Source organism: Xiphias gladius, chromosome 7, assembly GCF_016859285.1.
Source record: "Xiphias gladius isolate SHS-SW01 ecotype Sanya breed wild chromosome 7, ASM1685928v1, whole genome shotgun sequence".
In the NCBI taxonomy this organism is placed as follows: domain Eukaryota; kingdom Metazoa; phylum Chordata; class Actinopteri; order Istiophoriformes; family Xiphiidae; genus Xiphias; species Xiphias gladius.
The window spans coordinates 21,819,480-21,839,775 of record NC_053406.1 but is presented as its reverse complement, the minus strand read 5'-3'; the positions used below and the strand labels follow the sequence as shown (position 1 = coordinate 21,839,775).

At 39.9% G+C, this 20,296-nt stretch overlaps 2 protein-coding genes across 10 annotated transcripts in view; both read right to left on the bottom strand.

Annotated features, from left to right (window-relative positions):
• Window positions 1-648: 648 nt before the first annotated feature.
• brca2 (BRCA2 DNA repair associated) lies at window positions 649-14,867 on the bottom strand. Its single transcript, XM_040130287.1, is given in 28 exon segments — window positions 649-1,080; window positions 1,187-1,330; window positions 1,896-2,152; window positions 2,237-2,375; window positions 2,502-2,668; window positions 2,773-2,968; window positions 3,058-3,170; window positions 3,239-3,386; window positions 3,474-3,629; window positions 3,708-4,080; window positions 4,720-4,890; window positions 5,043-5,230; window positions 5,344-5,534; window positions 5,626-6,122; window positions 6,218-6,287; window positions 6,416-6,514; window positions 6,845-10,333; window positions 10,336-11,127; window positions 11,256-11,921; window positions 12,071-12,161; window positions 12,578-12,630; window positions 12,714-12,825; window positions 12,925-12,953; window positions 13,054-13,106; window positions 13,434-13,491; window positions 13,714-13,947; window positions 14,261-14,359; window positions 14,707-14,867. Coding segments are annotated over 27 exon segments (8,889 nt in total). The 5' UTR covers window positions 14,316-14,359; window positions 14,707-14,867; the 3' UTR covers window positions 649-732.
• A 250-nt stretch (window positions 14,868-15,117) lies between these two features.
• The window catches only part of LOC120791732 (protein furry homolog), a 54,679-nt gene continuing 49,500 nt past the window's right edge, over window positions 15,118-20,296 (bottom strand). For all 9 annotated transcript variants that reach the window (XM_040130354.1, XM_040130347.1, XM_040130349.1 and 6 more), the window contains 8 exons: window positions 19,346-19,509; window positions 19,038-19,248; window positions 18,517-18,666; window positions 18,332-18,430; window positions 18,150-18,233; window positions 17,011-17,121; window positions 16,702-16,907; window positions 15,118-16,600 (listed from right to left, as the gene is read on the bottom strand). In XM_040130354.1, the coding sequence (XP_039986288.1) occupies window positions 16,342-16,600; window positions 16,702-16,907; window positions 17,011-17,121; window positions 18,150-18,233; window positions 18,332-18,430; window positions 18,517-18,666; window positions 19,038-19,248; window positions 19,346-19,509 (1,284 nt within the window). In that variant the 3' untranslated portion in view covers window positions 15,118-16,341. The remainder of the gene's footprint in view (window positions 16,601-16,701; window positions 16,908-17,010; window positions 17,122-18,149; window positions 18,234-18,331; window positions 18,431-18,516; window positions 18,667-19,037; window positions 19,249-19,345; window positions 19,510-20,296) is intronic.

The following is a 20,296-nucleotide window of genomic DNA, read 5'->3' as shown; positions in this document are numbered from 1 at the left end:
AGAAACACCTCTCAATATAACCTTGTCCTGTGCTAACTACTTTATAAAGTGTATCTTTCTGTAAAACTGACACTTTGTGACTGCATTTATGATCGTTTCTTCTGGAGTGATTTAACAGATGTAAAACACTGTTATACATTTGGGTTTTTTGTGTCATAGCTGACACGTCAAACATGTCCTCGTTTTTAACCTTTTGTTACTAGTTAACAACTTTACTATTCAAATGTGGAGAATCCATTTTTGGTTTTCAATAATAACTAGTTACTTAAAAATGTTAAGTTCTTAAATTAGTTATTAAGTTATCAACCATCATAAACCTCAGTTTGTTCAGTATTGAACTATCCTGTACAGTATATGTATGTTGTTTTAGAACCGACTTACTTACAAAAAACAAATATGTCACTAAGGTGTGAAAGTAGACTTCCCTTTAGGCTCTCTGTTATTTGCCCCTCAAACAAAGCACAAGTAGGGGATTATGGAGCTAAATTGAAGGAATGCAATTCTAAATTTGTGTTTAACTTAGTTTAATTTACAGACAAAAAAGTAGACAGAGGAAAGGATCCGTGGGAAGTGATGACATGATTTTACTTTTGTGAGGTGACATCTCCTCTTTAATTAGTCCAGTGAAACTACAAAAACCACAGAATATGTGCCATATGCAGTTTATTTTGTATAGTTTTTGCAAAGTTGTAGCGTTATCATCATCATACAGTCTTATGTACCTACAATACATCACCAGCACGCAATGTCTTGAGTATCAATCATCGCCAGTTCCTCATCTTTCACCCATTCATCTTCCATCGGTGAAACAACAGGTTTGCGAGCTGGAGTCTGTAAAGTTTTTAAAGTGCTAGGTGTCCCAGACCTCCGCGGGGGGTTAAATGTCTTATTTACACATGGAGAGGCCACTGAGCCCAGAAGAGGGAGAGCTGTTGGAGACGGGATGCGAGACAGATAGTCCAGAGCTCGTCTCCTCTTCAGACTTCTTTGGTCTCTCTCTGTTGAAGAGGTTGCTGTAGGAGGGGTCCTGCTGACAGGCAAGGAGGATCCAAGGCTTCTGACTGGCTGCTGAGATATCAGCTGCATATAAAAAGGGTATAATTTAAGTTTGTAAATCAATACCAATTGGTTATGAGAGGAAATGTATTTAACAGCCCCAGATTTCACGAAAAGTGCATAAACTCACACTTGTCTTGGTGTCCTGTCTTCTGTCCGTTGTACAAGCTGGGGTTCTTGGTTGCAGAGCGGGAGAAGAGATGGAGCTCAGGCCATCAGACTTGACTAAATGTGAGAGCGTTTCTTCAGCAGTTAGAAAGAAGTTCTCCTGACTCTGAAAACACGTGACGACAAATTTTAGTTATGACATTTTATGGTATCCAAACAAAGGAAAGATAAGAGAAAAATGAGAGAGCTCTACATGGTTCAAGTCAGTTAAGAGTAAAATCTTGTAAACAGTAATTCCAGCGTCTGACCATAAGTCAGTACCACCTCCTTACCATTTGTCTGTATGCACGGTTTACATCTGTGTTTTTACAGAATTCCTTTCACGTGTGACATGAAGACAAACGAGGTATAAAATACTTGTTAGAGGTCAATATGAGAGACTGCATTGACAAAAGTTTGCTATTTCATCACATTTTCTTCACCTGCATTTCCATTGGTGTTCAGCACAACTTCTTTTAAAAGTTAACTCAGTAAGCATGGCAACAATTCCTTGGTATGTGAGAAATAGTGTTTCAGCACTAGCACTTCTAGTTTCATCTAATCTAATCTAATCACAACATGAACTTTTCTGGCCGTGAAGGCACTGAGCCTTTGATGTAAGAGGGTGAATGATAAACACTGTTTTTGAAGCATGTCAGCAGCTTTACAGGTTTTGGATTTTGGCATTGTACCTGGACCAGGGTTCTGAGCTGGCTTAGGAATTCCTGTAGATGAACCTCCTTTGGGTTTGTAGAGAAGACGGTCAGATCTCCAGCGTACACAACAGGAGTGGGACATATGGACTGACCTCTCAGCTGCAGGTTGCTAAGAGCCAACAGCACGCGTGGTTTTACAACATCTTCCAGGCCAGACTGAGAAAAGCTGCTGAAACAGCGCACTTTAACAAAGTTCAGTCTTCCGTCAGCCAAATAAAATGCAGGAGAGGAACCTGTGTTAAAAAGTATGAACAATTATTTAGGAAACGATATGCTTATGGAAAAAACAGTTAAGAAGAAAAAAAAAAATTACCAACCCTGTCCATCTATGATACTAATGATATATCCTGTGAGATCAACCTCTCCACACAGTGGCTGGAATTCTGGGTTTTGAAGATTCACAAAACTGGTAGAAACCCTGGGTTGAAAACGTGCTGATAACCATTCCTGGGAAGCCTGAATGTTAAGACAAGTCATATAGATTAGAAAATATTTCCATCATCTATCCAATTTATATATACACTCTATACATAATTAAATATGTACACCATGTGTGCTAAAGACAGTAGTTTCCTACAATACCTCTAATTCCTGAAACTGTGTTTTCTTCGTTCCAGTGAGTTGAACAGTTTCAATTCCGTTGCGTTTCTTTCCATCTGAAGTGGTGAGGTTATAGACTTTGTAACGACAGCCTTCCTTCAGTAAAGACTGAAGATCTGAGGAAGGTCGCCAAAAATTCAACTGGTAAACTAAAAACAAGAAAAATAAATTACAAACAGTGTTTGTTCACACAACAGCACGTGAGTTCAAGTAATCATTGATAGGTCAAAAAAGAAGAAAAATGAAGACACACCGCTGCCAGGTTGGTCCCTGGAGTCAGCAATGCAGAGTCTCCACACGGGTGTAACGTCTCGTTTGGGACAGCTCCCATCATTGTTCTCTGCTTCTAGAGCACGGCGGTATCGTTCCTGCAGTTCAGCCTGCTTCTTCTCCATCAGAGAGCGCCTGTAGGTTTGCAGAGTCTCTAACTGTTGTTCACTCAAATGAGCCTAGGACGTGGAAGTGAGAGAGGTATGCAACTAAAGCTCTTCATAATAGAGAGATTAAAAAACAGTCTGTTAAGTAAATTTCCTATGACCTCGAGGTAAGCTGGGTCATCCTCCACTGCTTCATACAGCTCCTCTCCATCTTGCAGACTCGCAATATCCCGACGCCTTATTGTCCGTCTTCTGGGTTGAGGTTTGTTATTACCTGAAGATGACAACTTGTTAAACCCCTCCCATTTCAATATGTATTTAACATGTGAAAAACATTCCTACCTTTCTCCTGCTTTTCAAATTCATCTTGAATCTTGGCAAAAAGGATCTCCATGGCCTTTTGTTTGTGGCTGCTGTATCGTCTCGCCTCCTTCTCTTCTGCACGAACAGAACGGAACACAACGCCCCCGTCTGGTTTCCTCTCCATCCACTGGAAAATATAACAAGCGTATGGTCAAAAGGGATCATAACATGAACTTCCAGGAGTAACAGTGAATTAATGGAAGACTAAACTCACCTGTATGGGGTAGCTCCTCAGTATGGTAATGTCCACACATCCTACTGGACCTCCATTGCTGCACAAACAGGAGATAGGAAGCAGGAATGGTCGGGGATCTCTGTGAAATCCCAGCTTAGTATCCCACCGTGCGGGTCTGGTGCTATTTGCACAAATCTAAAAACACAAACAATAAGTTACCCTTGTTGAACTTTTCGAAAGATAAAACAAGTTATGGTCTCCCTGTTAAAGTACCTTTAACATTAGAGATTCAGGTGCCTCCAAAGGGGAGCAAGCATCTTGTGATCCCACCAGCTGAGCCCCGTGGATGATCAACTTCCCACCAACCGCAATTCGACCTTTGTGAAGCATGGCAGTCAAGGGTTCATCCAGCTGAGCTTTAATGGCGTACCATCCGTCTGTCAACCAAACAACTGCAGATGGGGGTACAGCCTTGTCATCAGCACCTTGTGGAGTCTTGGTGTCATTGCGACCATGTCTGTTCGGGGAGTGACCCCTGGAGTCGATCCCACAAACACACAAAACCAGGGTTTTGGCTGCTGTGTCGTCTTTCTCCATGATCTTTCTCAGAGCTGGCCTACGGCTGTGGTCTATCTCTACATCATATCTGAGACATGTAAAATAAAATAAAAGCATTTAATTGACATAAAATGTAACATTAAAACATTTCATTGATCAATAAAAGATAATACCATTAATTCACATATGTAGCAATGCTCTGTATTTTGTACCTTATCAATTAGCCACAAAAGTATGTATGTAAATGTAAAAATTACATACTTACATTAATTTCTTTTTATGCTTATAAAATTTAATTGAACCAAGTAGAGCTGAAACCCTTAATACATTTGACAATTGACAACTATCTTAATAATAAATAATAGAATAAGTAAAAATTGCAAAATTGATTGGTTGCAGCTTCTCAATTGTGCAATTCTGTCTTTCATTGTCTTCTCACACTGTCATTTCGACGAATCAAGACTTTTGAGAACATTAGCTTGGGCTGTAGGGAACTGATACAGGTTTGTTTTTTTAAAGTATTTGCAACAATTTATAAATCAAACAACTGTACAAAAAAAATAATTGAACAAATCAATAATGAAACTAATCATTGGTTGCAGCCCTAAACCCAAGGCTTTTGTAATGGTTATGCAAAATGGCATTAGGCTATGTGTAATACTGAAGTTTGTTTCGGATTTGACATTCACACATTTATAGAAGTAAAATAAGCTATAATCTTACATACCTGTACTTAAGCTGTAGGAGAACCTGCTCTGGCGTGAGACAGAGGCTGCCCATTGTTTCTGGAAAAGATCTTTCCATGGAGGCCTGCTTCCACACAATCCATCTGTAGTGATTGTACGCCCACTCCTCGCTAATCAGTTTAGGATCCACACCTGGGGTGTCACATAATGCTCTGTGGACAGTGTAGAACAAGATGATACAGTACATTCAGCCTGCAGCCTGCAGCCTGCATTTGCAAACCCGCAATAGACCTGGTTTCTCAAACAGTATAATAAGTTTAACATTACAAAGTCTGATTTACACTAAACTTGGAATCAATAATACCTATAAAACTCCTCTTTCCCTGCAGTCCCCTCATTGCTGGGGATCAGCCATCCTCCATCTGCAAGCCGAACACCACCTCCGTCTATGAATGCTTCCAGTTTGAGGAACTGTTGCAAATTGAAGCGAAAAGTTTCTGCAGTCTCACTGGTGATCTCAGACACATGCTGATGAACTCCATATCCATACAGCTGAAATACAGAAACATCATGATAAAACATTGTTTACATAACAATAGATATTTTAACCAAATACAACAAAATATACTGAGACAATTTAAGTCCAGTGACAATTCGAGCATTGCCTGTTTTTGGGTGTATCCTGCAGGAAGCTTTCCATTTACTGCCGCTTTTAAAGGGATCCTTGAAACCCCCGAGGTTTTGGTTAGAAACAAACTGCCTGGCAATGGTCGAATCGTCTGACGCTTCTTTTTCCTGATTCTCATGTCTTGCATATCCCGTGCCAGTTCCACATTTTCAAGATTCTGAAACATGTCTGTAAACCATAAACACATTATTATTTTACCTGTATTATGCAGAGTATAAACAGTGTATCATACTAACTTCATCTGAAAAGGTTACTGCACCTTGGCATCTGGAAAATGTGTCCTCCACACATGATGCCTCTGCAGCAGAGTCCTTTGATCCACAGACAACAGGGATGTTTGGATTCTTCATCAAATAATCACTTTTTGTGTTAGCCAAGGCCACAGTGTGAATGTCTTCTTTGCTTTTATTACACGTTACACCTGGACTGCTTTGTGTTTTTTTACTAGGTGGTGCATAGCTGTTGCAGTTAGAGGGCATTACAAAGAGATGGTGGTGTTTATCCTCCTCTTCCTGTGGTTTAGAGGAGCTCTCTTGGACAATAGTTCTTTTTATTTTAAATGGAGGAACAAATGCTGAAGGCGTTCTTATGTTGTCCTTGACGACCATATTCTTGCGAGTCTCCGTCTTTGCTTTCTTGAGGAATGGAGGAACAAACCCTGGCATCTTGGATTGTGCTGATCTGCTGTCTACTGAGGTTGAATGTTGTGTTGGTGTTGTCATTTGCAAACTGGTTTCCACATAGTTTTTTCCATTGCTGTAAAACAAAACAAAACAAAAAAAACATTATGAAGAGCTTATTAACTGTGTTAGCTGCTTGAAAACATGGCCAACAATTCAAAGGCAACTTACCAGCTTGGCCTTGTGATGTTTGGTTGAGGAGAGACGCTGTACTCGAAAGCTCTCCTGTCTTTCATTATACCTTAATTTCGGGGTCAAAACAAAACAAACAAACAAACACATAGACCATGAGTTATAATTAATATATAATTAATCTATGAGACAAAATACGTATTCTTTGGATAATTTGTTTCAGTGCTAATGACTTACTGTTCGGACAACTTTTTTGCGGACGGAGTGTTGGACCTCTTGGACCATTAACAGTCCTATCAAATTCTTCCAGTAATCGTCTTTTCAGAGGGGGCTGGCCTGGAATATGTCAAAACAATAAGGTAACAGAGTTTATAGTCAATAGTCATGGTTGTAACACAGAGCTTAAGGTTAGCAATAATCAAGCATTTTAGTTAATTTCAAAATAACTGCTCTCGTGCAATATGGGAACAATTGATTTAACTTAGAATATGTGATGAAGCTAAAGCAGATAGACTTTGACCTAAGTCACAAGAATTGCAATCAAATACATTTGTTCTTCAAATAGTCCAGATTCAATAAGATCTAAAAACACTGAGACAAACTATACAGCCCTAATAAAAATATATTATACTAAATACATTTCTGAGTAATACCACAGACACTTACCAGTCATATCTTCATCCACTACTGATCTTTTCCCTCTTCCTTTGTGTTCCTCTATAGAGCTGTTGTTGGATTTGCGGTTATCTTGCAGTGGCATGTTTTCTAAAGTCACTGAGAGACTTTCATCCTCTAACAAAGCTTTGGTGCAGTCCAGAGCTTCCTGGGCAAGAAACTTCTGCTGGGTTTCAGTGCAGCCACTGAGGTTAAGTGACTGAAACATTTGAACCGAAGACTCCTCTGTCCTTTGAAACTTAGGTCCCTTGCTGCTGCTCGTATGATTTACTTCATAGCCCAACAATGGAAGTGCCTTTTCTTTGACAGAAATGCAACCATGTACACTTGAATTTTGCAGAGCTTCATTTTCATGCTCAGTCTCCTGCAAAGACTGAAAAGATTTTACTACCTGAGGGGCACTTTGCTTAGCAGACATGTCTATGTCTCTGGCTGTGGTGAGATTAGAATTTGAATTTCTTTTCATATCTTCCACTTTTGATAGATCTGACCTATGGGTGTCATGTGGGGTTGTTGAATATGAGTTTGAACCATGACTCTCCCCATCTGCAAATTCTTTCCAAAGGTTCTTTGCTTTCAAAAGATTTTTCTGTGATATTTGGACTTTCGCTCCACCTGCAGTTGTGAAACCACAATGTAATTTTTCTGTATTATTTTGAGTATCTTCATGTTTATCACTCTTCCTTGTGTTTGAAACAGCTGAGATCTCTGCATTTAAGCTGATGTCATTGAAGAGTGCTTTTGCCTTCTGTAGGGCCTCAGATGAAAACGCCACTGTCTTACCACTGGCTGCAAGAAAGCCACCATTCCTGGGTGGTGAACAAGAAACAGGCATCTTATGTGTTGGCTTTATACTGATTTTATCCTCAACTCCATCACATTCACTTAACAGAGTTTTTGCTTTCTTCAGGGCAGTAACTGAAACAGCAACTCCTATGCCACCATTCTGTGGTGGAAAACTGTCTTTTTCTTGTTTAAGTTGTTCGTTTGTGTCCTTAAATTCAGCACTTTCATTCAATAGTGACTTTGCTTTTGTCATTGCGTCATCTGACACGGATACTTTTTTCCCACTGGCTGTACTAAATCCACCACTGTTGCCAAATTCATTGAAGGCAGAGGAACCAATGTTCTTTGATGTAATGCACAATGGGGTAGAAAGTGGCTTTGCCATCAAAGATGGGTTTCCGTTGGTAGAATCTGGTTTGTTCTTAAAAACACCTTTGTGAATCTCCACATCATCATGATGCGTCACGATTTCATGGTTTACATCTGGTCCCACATTCAAATTTTCAAACTCAGTGTGTCCACTTCCATGGTCTTCAGAAGTGTTTGTTACCCTTTGATCTTGTTTAAATTTTGAAAGGTGTTTCTTCTCGCTGCCACTTCCACTCACAGGTCCTACACCTTTCTCATATTTTTCTGACATTCTGTTGTTGTTGTCCATAATGTCACAGTCTTTGAAGAAAGCATCATCTTCTTGCATTACTTTTGCTGAACCATCTTCAAATTCTTTCAAAACATTTGTTGCTTTCAACAGATTGTTCTGTGACACATGGACAGTTGCTCCCCCTGACGTCATGAAACCATAGTGTATTTTATCTGAATTCCCAGTACTGTCTGGTTTCTTGTCATTATTCCCTGTGTCTGAAACAGCTGGGATCTCTGCACTGAAAGTGATGTCACTGAAAAGAGCTTTTGCCTTCTGGAGGGCGTCAGCTGAAAGTGCCATAGGCTTACCACTGGCTGCAAGAAATCCACTATTCCTGGATGAAAGACCAGGAACGGGGATCTTGGAATGTGATGGTTTTACACCAATTTCATCCTGAACGGCTTCACATTCACTTAACAATGATTTTGCTTTCTTAAGAGCTGCAGATGAAATGACAACTCCTTTGCCACTGGCTGTCTGAAATCCACCATTTTTAAGTGGTGCAACTTGAATTTGACTGGTGAGATGATCTGTCCTTAAAGCATCTTCTTTCTGGTTCCGTTGTTTGTTTGTGTCCTCGAGTGTATGAATTTCATTCAAAAGACATTCCGCTTTTTTCATTGCATTAGCTGACACGGATACTTTCTTCCCACTGGCTGTACAGAATCCACCTCCACTGCTCAATTCATTAATGGCAGAGGAGCCAGTAATCTTTGATGTTGTGCACGAGGGAGAAGAAAGTGCCTTTGCAGTTGAAGAAAGGTTTCCATGGAAAGAAACTGCATTCGTTGAAGCCGGTGTATTCTTCAAACCGAAACTCTGAATCTCCACATTTTGCTGTACAACCTCTGTATGGCATGCAGATGGTCCAGCATTCACTTTTTCAAAATCACTGATTGGTTCTTCAGAAAAGTTCTCTTTAATCCCTTGGACATTTTTAATTTTTGAAAGGTTTTTCTTATGACTGACACTTGCAGGCAAGGGTTCTGTGCTCTTTTTACATTTTACTAAAATGCCAGTGTTACTGTCACTAATGTCACAGTCTTTGAAGACGGCATCTGCCTCTTGCATAGCTTTTGTTGAAATAGAAATCCCTTTCCCACTGGCCATCTGGAACCCACTTTGACACGTGGTTGTGTCCTGTTTGCCGTTTTTAAAACTTTTGGCAGCATCTTTATCTCTAATGCTTGTGACCGGTCTCTGCTTGGTTTTAGCATCAACTTCACTGCTTTGCTTGTTTGGTAAACTGTGATCTGCCAGATTCTCCTCTAAATCTGCAAACAAAGCTCTACCTTTACTCAGATATTTTTTTGAAATTCTCACAACATTTCCTCCTGCAGTTTTAAATCCTACACCAACCAAAGGATTTTTGTCCTCCTGCTCGCTTGTTTCAGTATACATAGCTCTGTCAAGATTTTTGGGCTCGGTTGACATAATACTGCTACTGTCTTCAGAGATTTGCTGTGAAGAGGAAGACACACCTTCAGCAGAGGAATTTTCTTTTTTCATTGCACTTGACAATGAGTTAGCTGTGGATTTACTCGTGCCCTTGGATATCTCACTGTTGGTGTTACCATCTGAAACTGCAGTCATTTTATTAAGAATCCCAGTTATTGCAGGGTGCTTTTCAGCATCTGAACTAAAGCTATCATCAAAATCTATGCCCATAAGAAAATCAGCGTCAAGTTCTTTGTCAACTTTTTGGGGCGGGGTGGCATGATCTTGACAATGTTGCTGTAGCTTTGCAGTTTTGAACTGAGTAAATTCAAACTGGCTATCTGCTTCTTCCAGGAGAGTGCACAGTTCCGTCACATCAGCTTTTTGTGAAGCTGTTAACTGGCAACTGATATCGTGAAAATTTTCATTTTTAGCAGCTGGCCGGTTTGAGTTAGAGATTGTAATTTTCATTGATCCATTACTCATGCCTATTTCATCTTTAGTGCCATTGGTTCTTTTAGTGGGCCGATCGCTAAAAGTCCTTTCAGCTTCGTTCTCTTCAAAGAAACGCTTTGCCTTCTCCAGGTTGGGTGAGGAAATCTGTATATCCTTTTTGAAGCTGTTTTGAATCCCGATGCATGGACGGAGGGAAGAGAAACTGTTGTTTTCTCTGGGAAACTGCCATTAACTTGACTATTGAGTGGAAAGCAATTAATGTTACTAACAGCTCCTTTTGCACTACTGGGTTGTTGTGCTGATGTGCTCTCTACATACAACTCACTCTCTCTGCAAGAGCCCAGTGTCTGGCTTTCCTTGATTGCAGTGGGCAGTTTGGCATCAGATTCAGCTTTTTGTAAAAGATCATCCAAATGACATCTTTCATTTCCTGTATTTGTAGATAGAAAAGAAGCATTCCTGTGGATATCAGTTTTAAAGTCTGTCCACTGTTGAAGAATAAACGATGTGGATACCAGTCTGTCGTTGCAGATATCCATGGAAGACTGGAATCCACTGTCACTTACTGTGCCCTCATTAATGGAATAATTTTGATTAGTGGCGGAAACATATCTTCTGTTATTGACACCATCACAGTCCTGGTGAAGGTTTGCTTGCCTTGCTTTCTGTTTAGCTCGTTTTATGGCTGACAGACAAGCTGATGTAGAGAAGCCATTTTGAGGAGCACTCTCTGCTACTTTACCCAGTTTACCGGGTTCTAACATTTGACTGAAGTCTTGTGCAAAATCTCTGCACAGCTGTGACATGTCAAGATCCTGGACTGTTGCTTGTACAGAAGGAGGCACACTTTCTTCAGTGACATTTTCCTGTTTTTGTATCTCATTCTCTGTGATAGTGCAATGGTCGGCCTCATCTGGGGGTTTCCCCAACAGCTTGGCACTCAGTTTATATCCTGAAAGAAAGCATGATGATAAAAAAGGATAAATTCAGTCATTGTAGAAAAACAGGCTTTTTCCATGTTGATAAAAAGTGTATTATAGCATTTTATGAATACATTTACATGCATGAGAAATGTGTTACCAGAATCTGGAATCCCTGGTGATGAGTCCATCTTCAGAAACGGTGTTTCTGTTCCTTGAACTTGTGTCTTTGAAGTCTCAACAGTGTAAACAAATTTTCTCTTTTTCTTAGTAAATCCAGAGTCTGTGATTTTCAAAGGTGGCTTGACTAGCTGGGTAGATTCAGAGTCACTCTGCAGTTTGTCTGTTAAATTGTTGTCTTCCACTTGTGAAGCACGACTGTTATCATGGCAAGAAGAAGCTAAAGTACAGGGAGGAATTTCAGATAAACTCAACGGAGACCACTGGGCGATTCCAACATCTCCAGTTTTCAGTGGCGGTGAGGAAGGTTCGACAGGTTCCCAATCATCAGTTCTCTGTTCACTGGACGCAGCTTTGTTTGTAGTTGAGATGTCTGTAGAGATGTAGCCATGTTGATTTGTCGGAATGACTTGCTTCCTCTTGATTCTGTCAGTTTTCACTTTTCTCAGTGCTGAATTACTGTTGCTAAAAAATATCGAGAGAACATTTTCAGCTCCATCTAGAACACTTGCTACTGTGCTGCGTATTTCTCCATCCTCAATAGCATCTGGTAGCTTCTGCTGCCAAACGCTTTCACTCTGATTCTGTGAATTTTGGGGGGAATCATTGGACTCTGGATTCTGACCAGCCTCAGGGGAAACACCAACTGTTGATTACAGACCAGCAAACAGTATTAGTGTGCATTATGTATCTAAAAGCCTGTGTAAAATACATACATCTGTTTCAATGCTCATATTCAGAGCTACTGCACCATCATTGATATTAGCAAAAACTGTAAAAGGAAAAACTCTGTACCTTGGTGAATGGTAGGCATGCCATTATTTTTGGGTGATTCTGCCCCAACTCTGGATACATTGGAAAGAGAAGGAAAAAGCTTCCGTACAAACTAAAAACAGGTAAGAAAGAAAACATTAGTTTCAGGAGCAATTTGAAATGCCACACCTGTTTATCCCCATGTATACTATAAGGGTATGCCTCCTCTGTCCTACACCAAAAAAATAAAATCAATAAACTCCACATTTCATTCCTCTTGATTCCTTGTCTATTCACATTTTAGATCATATGGTGTGAAGCATTAATAGTGTCAATATATTCTGTCTTTAACAGATCAAAACAGACATTAAGCATAGCATTTTTTTATTTATTTTAAAAATATAATGAAAGGCTCTTGCACTGCTGAACTTAAATCCACACTTAAGATGCACACACAGTAGGACCAGAGACTTGACATTCAGTAACATTCTAAAAATCAAAGAGATAGATAAAAGTTTGCTGTATATTTGGGCAGGACAGATTACTCACAACATTTTTGTCAGAGGAAACACTCATTGGGCAGGGACTCTCATCAGTTTTAGCTGTAACATTAAGAAGACACACTAATTATTTAACAAATCACACACACAGATTTTAATAACAAAAAACTGAGTCATTTGCTTACATAAAATCAGGGTGGATGGCACGGCTGGTGGGGTATTCAGAGAACTGGTCCACGATATATCAGGATGAATCTGTGCACCGAGACTTTCAGATATTTGCTTGGCGTAGCTGACCTGTCATTCATAAAACCTTAATGTTATCCATTACTCTACATTCAAATACCAGCATTTGCTGAAAGAAAACAACATCACTGTTTGACTTAATACACTTACGGGGGATTTTGGGGTGGTATGAAGCAAATCTGGACAGATGACAGAAGCAGAAGAACAACCCAGTGACGATAAGATCTTTATATCAAATATAATTCAAACAGATGAAATACAGATGAATTTGCAGCTCACCAAAACTGTCTGGACTCAGAGGCCGGATTCCTCCATATTTTGCCCCTGGGGCCCTAAAAAGAACAAGACAGACATCAAAAACTGCCAACAGCCATGACAACACACGTAGCTTCAGGAAAATCAACTTGAAAATAGCTCCATTAACATTGACTTAACAATGTATGGAACCAGAATTTAGTTGTAAACTTCTGAGTCTTTTCTCAAAGCACAATTCTTCACCATCAAGAGTTATATGTAAAATCAGACAATGACAAAGCACTAAAGATAAAAACACTGCTCCAAAAAATATATTTGGAATATTTATTTAAAAAAAAAAAAAAAGAAATAAAACCTTCTTTCAAACAGCACAGACAACAAAGTCTTAAAGTTGTTGCACTCACCTCTCTTTTGACATCCGAAGCAAAGATGGACTTTGTGTTGCCGTCCTTGGCAGCGTTTCTTTTTTTAAGATGTACCACAGAGAAACATTGATTTCAGATGCAACCTCAAGAAAGCTTATCAATGCACAAGTAGGCCATTACAATTTACAATAATATACTTAAAATGTCCAATGCAGACATCCACCGTCCGGTTTAGCATTAAGTTATTTAGCTTGCTGGAATTTTTTTACTTCTGTTTCTGCATAAATACATCAAGGGTCAAATTTTCATCAAACATTACCTTGTTCAGCAGTGAATGTCTGCTCATCCTCAGATTCAGGAGAAAAAACTCGACTGTGTCTGAAAACTTTGGGGGTTGAAAACAGCTGACTGTCTGGTGCAGTCTTGTCAAAAGGTGTTTTAAAATTTCCCTCCTGGTTAGCACACTCGTCGTCTTGATCAGAGACATTTCCCTCATTAGTGAGCGCTTGAGCGGTCAGTACGTCAAACCAGTCGGGGTCCAGTGGTCCCAGCTCTGAATAGAGAAATATAAAAAAAAATAGCTTCCACCTCAGTATTGAGAACAACAACTCTACAGTACAGTACATGGTGTTTTGATTTTTGTGTTTGCCTGAAAATTATTGTGTGGTGATTATGTAGCCGTGTGTACAGAAGGTGGAAAAAAATCATGAACGCGTTCGCAATGTAATGCAAAACAAAAGCCCTGCAACAAGTACTACCCCTGGGCAGCTTATAACGCTCAATTTTTATTCTATAGAAAATGAAGCTGTGCTGATGTTCAAAGCCAAAATTATTTACATAGCAAGTTCACACGACCGTTATCTCACCTTTCCAGATTTCATCTTTGAAGGCGTCGTACATGTTTTTTGAGGGTAAATCCATTCCAGGTGAGCTGTGTAGTCCCTATAGGTCGCTACGCGGCACACCTGAGGAAACACAGTTTTCGCAATGAGTAACCGCTAATTTAACTACAGCAAGTTATCTTTAAGTCGAGTGGTGGGACAGCTTCCTTAGGGTGGGCACGGCCAGCCTGCTGCCACTTCCGACCACACGTTATGTAGCTGCTACTCAACTACGTTAGCGTATGTTAGCTATAACAGTTTAAAGACCAACTGTGTAGAGGGTAACGTTAGCTAACATCTGACTCGCAGCCGTACAAAATATTATAGTTGGACGCCAATGTATAGAAAACACTAAATTCAGGTGAACCTACGCATTCACAAAAAAAAAGACGGAAAACATAGGATTTGGCTTCGAGGTTGGTCTAACATACCATGACGGCGTACGAAAGTCTTGGCTTTCATGTCACGACGAAACTTTGCGAAGAAATACTGACAACAAACGACAAACTATCGGGTAAAACGACAGAGGTAGTTGCTGCAACTCAACCCGCTAGCTAGCTCGCCCTTGCCGAGAAAACAAACCTCGCGCGCCGCTCACCGGAACTCAGCTCGACTTCAAAATAAGAGTCCCGTTTAACGTAAACTGTGGAGACGGCAGTTCAGTTCTCTCCTACGTGTTTTCAGTCGTTTACAACAATATAAGGAACTTAGTGTGCGAATATTAGGATATCTTTGTAACGATGGACGGGAAATGTTTGGGTAACAACAACAACAACAACCACAACAACAACAACAACAATAATAATAATAATAATAATAATAATGCACAATTCACATGAAACCAGAATGAACAAATGTAAGTTTTATTTTTATTGTTACATAAGTGTACAGAACACCGAAGTACAGTACACTGCAAAGGCAGTAGTATTTACAAGGCGAGAGGCTACACCATCAGTTCCTTTGGAAGCTTTCCAAATATGTAGCAATCGTTTTTTTACTCTACATGCAACTCAAATTGTAAGTTCATAAAAATACAATCTCGTGAGTCTGAGCCAAGCCCCCATTGCACTATGTACAATTATTCACTTAAAATAGTTTTCTGTATTTGTTCATAAACATTACTATTACACTTTATAATACATAGAATTTGCAAGCTTGGCAGGTTTAACGGATGAAACAAAATATTTGTTTTCTATAAATCTAGTCTGATAAAAGCATTTTTTTAATGTTGCAAATAATATAAATAATTTGCCCTAATTGCTAAATGCTGCACAGTTATAAGGTACAGTAAAATGTTTGAAGTAACAGATAACCCACACAGACGAATGCAGGCTTGGGAGACATTACAGTAGATTTGCAGCATGTCAGAGTAGTTTAAGTGAACAACTTATATAAATCAGTATCCGTAATGCCATCTATGATGGTTGTCAGGTTTAAATTCACACATTCAAGCACCTACACAAAGCGCGCGCACACACACACACACACACACACACACACACACACACACACACACACACACACACACACAAACACACAAACACACAAAAGACCCACTACTTTAACCAAGTAATGAAGCCTCCCTTCTTCTCTACTAACAATGTTCATGTATTCCAATGCTGTGATATTTAAATACATTCTTTCAGAATACAGTAAAGGTCTTCCACTTCCATTAAGGATTGCACATTTTCCCTTGACAATTAAAACAACATAACTGAAAGAAAATCACTGAGCTTTGGTACGTCATTTGTTAAATTTGAAATTTGTTGACCTCAGTAGCAAGTGGTCGCTTTGTGACAATTTCTATCATTAGTGCAATAAAAGCCTAACAAAAGTCACTCGTGTGTCTAAAAACAACAGTATTGCTGCACGCCTGAAGATCTGACTTTATGACATTCTGATGTACTCTGAACGATGAATGGGAGGAGGTGTTTGGTTATTCCAAAGAGAGAGCAGGGTGCTTGTTAACCACTGAAGATGATAGCAGCAACCCCAGACAGGACCAGAGTCTAGGCATAGCGCAGGGTACTGTCTAGGAATGGGTGTCACACACCGCCAGACCGCCATCAAAGGGTTGAACCTGAAACCCTGGAGTCTGGGAGAAAAGCTGTGATGGCTCGGTAGCCCTGGGCTCGTCTGATCATGTCCCGCATTTCTCCGTTAAGTTCCATCAGCTTGACAGAGATTTCTGTCAGGTCCTGCTTTGAGCCCACCAGAGCGAAACTTCCTGTTTGACCCAGTGTTTGATGTCTGAAGTAGGTATTCAGTAAGGTCAGGATCTCATCCTCAGAGTTGCTGCCAAAGATGTCGTTAGGCCACATTGTTCTGCAATGTGAAAAAGACAAAAGGTTATTCGTTTGACTGGGAGCCTTTATTGATATAAAAACCACTCACTCATAGGGAATTAAGCATTTTGCTTTTTTCACCTGCACTCTCGAATGTAGCGGATGGCTGTCGGAAACTCGTTGGTCTTCAGACACTCCAGGATGGCCTTCACAGCAGTCTCAGAGGAGCTAAAGGTGGGCTCGGAGCAGGAGCTCTCACCGGCAGCAATCTCGGCCTTTGTCACTGAGGCTGCTGCTACCCTCAGGTTGCTCTTCAACTCATTTAGCTCTCTGGACATATTTGTCAGCTAAAGGTTGAGAGGGATTAATATTATTAAACAGGGACATATATTAGATGGTGGGCGTCATGATTCCAAAAAGAGAAGACTGGCAAATGCCTGATGTGCCTACCTCAGGAATAGAGCTTATTGCATGGACCTGTTCAATCAGCTTACAGTAGGACTGAAAAAGCAGCAACAGCTGAAAGTGGAGTTTGTAGAGTCTTTGACAGAGCTCCAGTTGCTGGAAGTAACAGAAAAGTGGTTATTGGCAAAAGGCCTTTTTATTTTTATTACTTTATTAGGTATTTTCAACGTTCTGTAATTGTGGATAAAAAAACACTTCTAACAACTATAGAACTACTTGTAAATAGACGTCAAACCTGCTCTAGGTAAACAGAAGACCTTACTAGTGCTGAAAATGCTAGTAAAGTAAGCTACATTTTTGCTTTTAAAGATTGAAAAGACAATTTAAAACAACAAAGAGAAACAAGCTGTATCCGACTTACAGCCAGAGATTCCATTTGCTACAAAGCAAGCATGTTACAGGACAGAAAATAAGTAAGGAAAACAGAGAATCAAAAGAAGGACATTCCTCATTATTTCCATTTAAAGGTGATTGAGAAGTATTAGCACAGGTATTTTTATTGGCATGCACAGAGGAGGAAAAGTAAAGATTGATGTATGTGTAAATTAGAACTGAAAGGAGGACTGGTAGTCACCATGAATTAATCAAAAAGCCAAGTGAAACAAGCCAAGCAAATTAACAGTTTTGCCTGTTAATTAGCACAAATGCACTCACTTTGGTGGGTATCTCTTAGCTATTAAGTACCAACTTTCATTTTCTCAGTTATGCAGTGAGTGTATTGTTTACTGCTAGATTAAATGCAACTTAAGAGAACTCGCTCTCATGCCCAGCGGAGCTGAAAATGATCAAAATGCACACTGGATATGAGATAATCAATGTGATGTGCGGCAACTCAGGGCTGTTAGAAACTTGACATTTATATAGTGTGAGAAAATTAGAGGCAACACTCACAGGGCTACTGTATCACACAGTAATCGTAATGCAGAGAGTACAGTATGAAAGGTCAGTTTAAATGGCATTCTTAGTATTCTCAACCATTTTTATAAGATTGAACAACTATTTTCTCATTTGTTTGTGCACTGCTTGAACAGAAGATACTAAACCATTTTTTTTTACACTATCTTTCAATTAATAAGACAGCATGTGAGAGTCGTTACTCAAATTCCTAAAAATTAAACTTTTACCTTTTCCTCATGCTCCGCTGGTTGACATGTTACCACGGTGCCCCCAGCACTCCTGGGAAAGGTGGCCTTACAGTTGCTCAACCACTGTGGGTAACAGGGACAACATAATCACAATGTAAACAACTCAGTGACAACATACGGGTGACATTCAGACTGGAAAGCCCAATATTTAATCTCCTTACAGTGAGCGCTGCCTCCTTTTTGTTGTTGTAAGTATCAAGATACTCTTGAAGTTCCAACACGCTGAATTTCATTTTTTCCAGGAGTCCATACGACATAATCTGTAAAAAAATGAATTTTGCTGTTGAATTTGTTCAACTACCACTAATATGTCATACTCTGGACTGGAAAATGTCATGCTACTCACAGTGCTTGCATCGATAAACAGCGTTGGGCACTCTGAGCAGGATGTCAGCATCTGAGAAGACCTCAAAAACTTTGATCCTAATCCCCTCAGTCCATCACCGAGGTAACTCACAGCATCACAGGTCAAGGAACAAAATTTGGTCTGGATACTCTGCAAAGCGGAAAAAAAACAAACAAAAAAAAAAAAATCAGACTGGTGGTGATGCTGTCAAAGTCACTCATACAAGATATAAAGTACATACATTCTGTCATTATTTGTTTTGTTTTTTTTCTCTGAAATTCTCCCCTGTCAGCTTTGGTCAGTGAAGTGAACAACATCTGGTTAATGAATCCCAGAAGACTTTCAAGCTGAAAGCATCTACAGAGTGCCCTCTATTTGTAATTAATCAGACCTCCTATCTAAAGGTAAATCAGCCAGATATCTAATCCTGTTACCCTTTCAGTTTAATTGTTCAGTTTAAACAACCACTCTCTGTTGATATAATTTAGGAATCGGCTGGCCCCAAGGCCATGCTATAATACCTGAAATAGTGAAGAAAACACATGAAAAGTGTAGACGGCACAGGATCCATCTGAGTCAGACACAAGCTGGTTGATGTGACTTCGCCAAGCCTCCTCTGCATCATCGCACACTGCTGGTTGGAAAGCTGCGAGGATGGCAGAGAAGAAGGGTGACGGTGGCGGGGAAGAACGGCACTCCACCAGCATGTCGTCTCTCTCCTCCTCGGCGAGACTGAGTGGACATAAGGCCGTGTAATTAACAGTCCTTTTTGTAAAACTTTTAATTACTTTTACTAAACTAATTATTGAGAAAAGCTGTCAGTCTGTACCTGGGTATGCTGCTGTCAAGGTCCAGTTCTCCTTTGTATTTACTGTGAACCATGTCCATTGTCAAAGTGTCACCACAGTGAAACTCAGGGGGCAGTTCACTGATAGAGAGAGAGAGGTCGTCCTCATGGACATTGGTGTCTTCGTCGTCTTGTGACACCTCATGCTAAAAGAAAGAAAGAGGGACGCATGCTTTTTTAATGGTTGGTGAAAAAATGACCTAAGTCACAAACAAATACTGAGGCAGCATGCAGTAAAGGTTATTATTAACTGAAATTCTAAAAATTTTTTTCCCTGTGTTACACTATTAAACACATAATTTTGTGGGTAAAATGGATACACTGACCTTGCTATGGGACCCTACGGACACTCCTTGTAGTGTTTTCTTTGGTCTATTTGATGAATTTAGCGTGCATCAATTGTGCCAATTAATTTGATAGAAAATAATTTAATTTGGCCAGCACTGTGGCCCTGCACACTCAGGTTTTGGGGCAGGCAATGTGTAAACCTTTCTTTACCTCCCACATGCCAAGAGTTTTTAGTTGTTGCTTAGAGCCACCCACACAGAAGCAATAGGTATACACATTGCCTTAAACAGACAGATACAGAAAGAGGGAGACTTTTTTTTTTTTTCTATGGCTGGCTACGAACCCCCCCTAACATCCCCATCTATGGAAACATTCAAGTTATGCACACACTAGCCCACAGCCCAAAGCGTTATGGATTGCAGGTTTTAGGTCATTCTCCTTTAGCATGCAGCTACTGAAGTATCAAGAAAAAACTGGCTCATGCTCTACTCTGAAGAGCTGAAATGTAGAAAAGTCACAGCGCCACAAAAATATTACCAAACATAGACTGAACCCAAAGCACATATAACATCCAAGACATTTCACGAGAAAAATTGCAAAAGAATAGCTCCTATTTGGCAAAATTAGTAAATAACTCTAGTATGG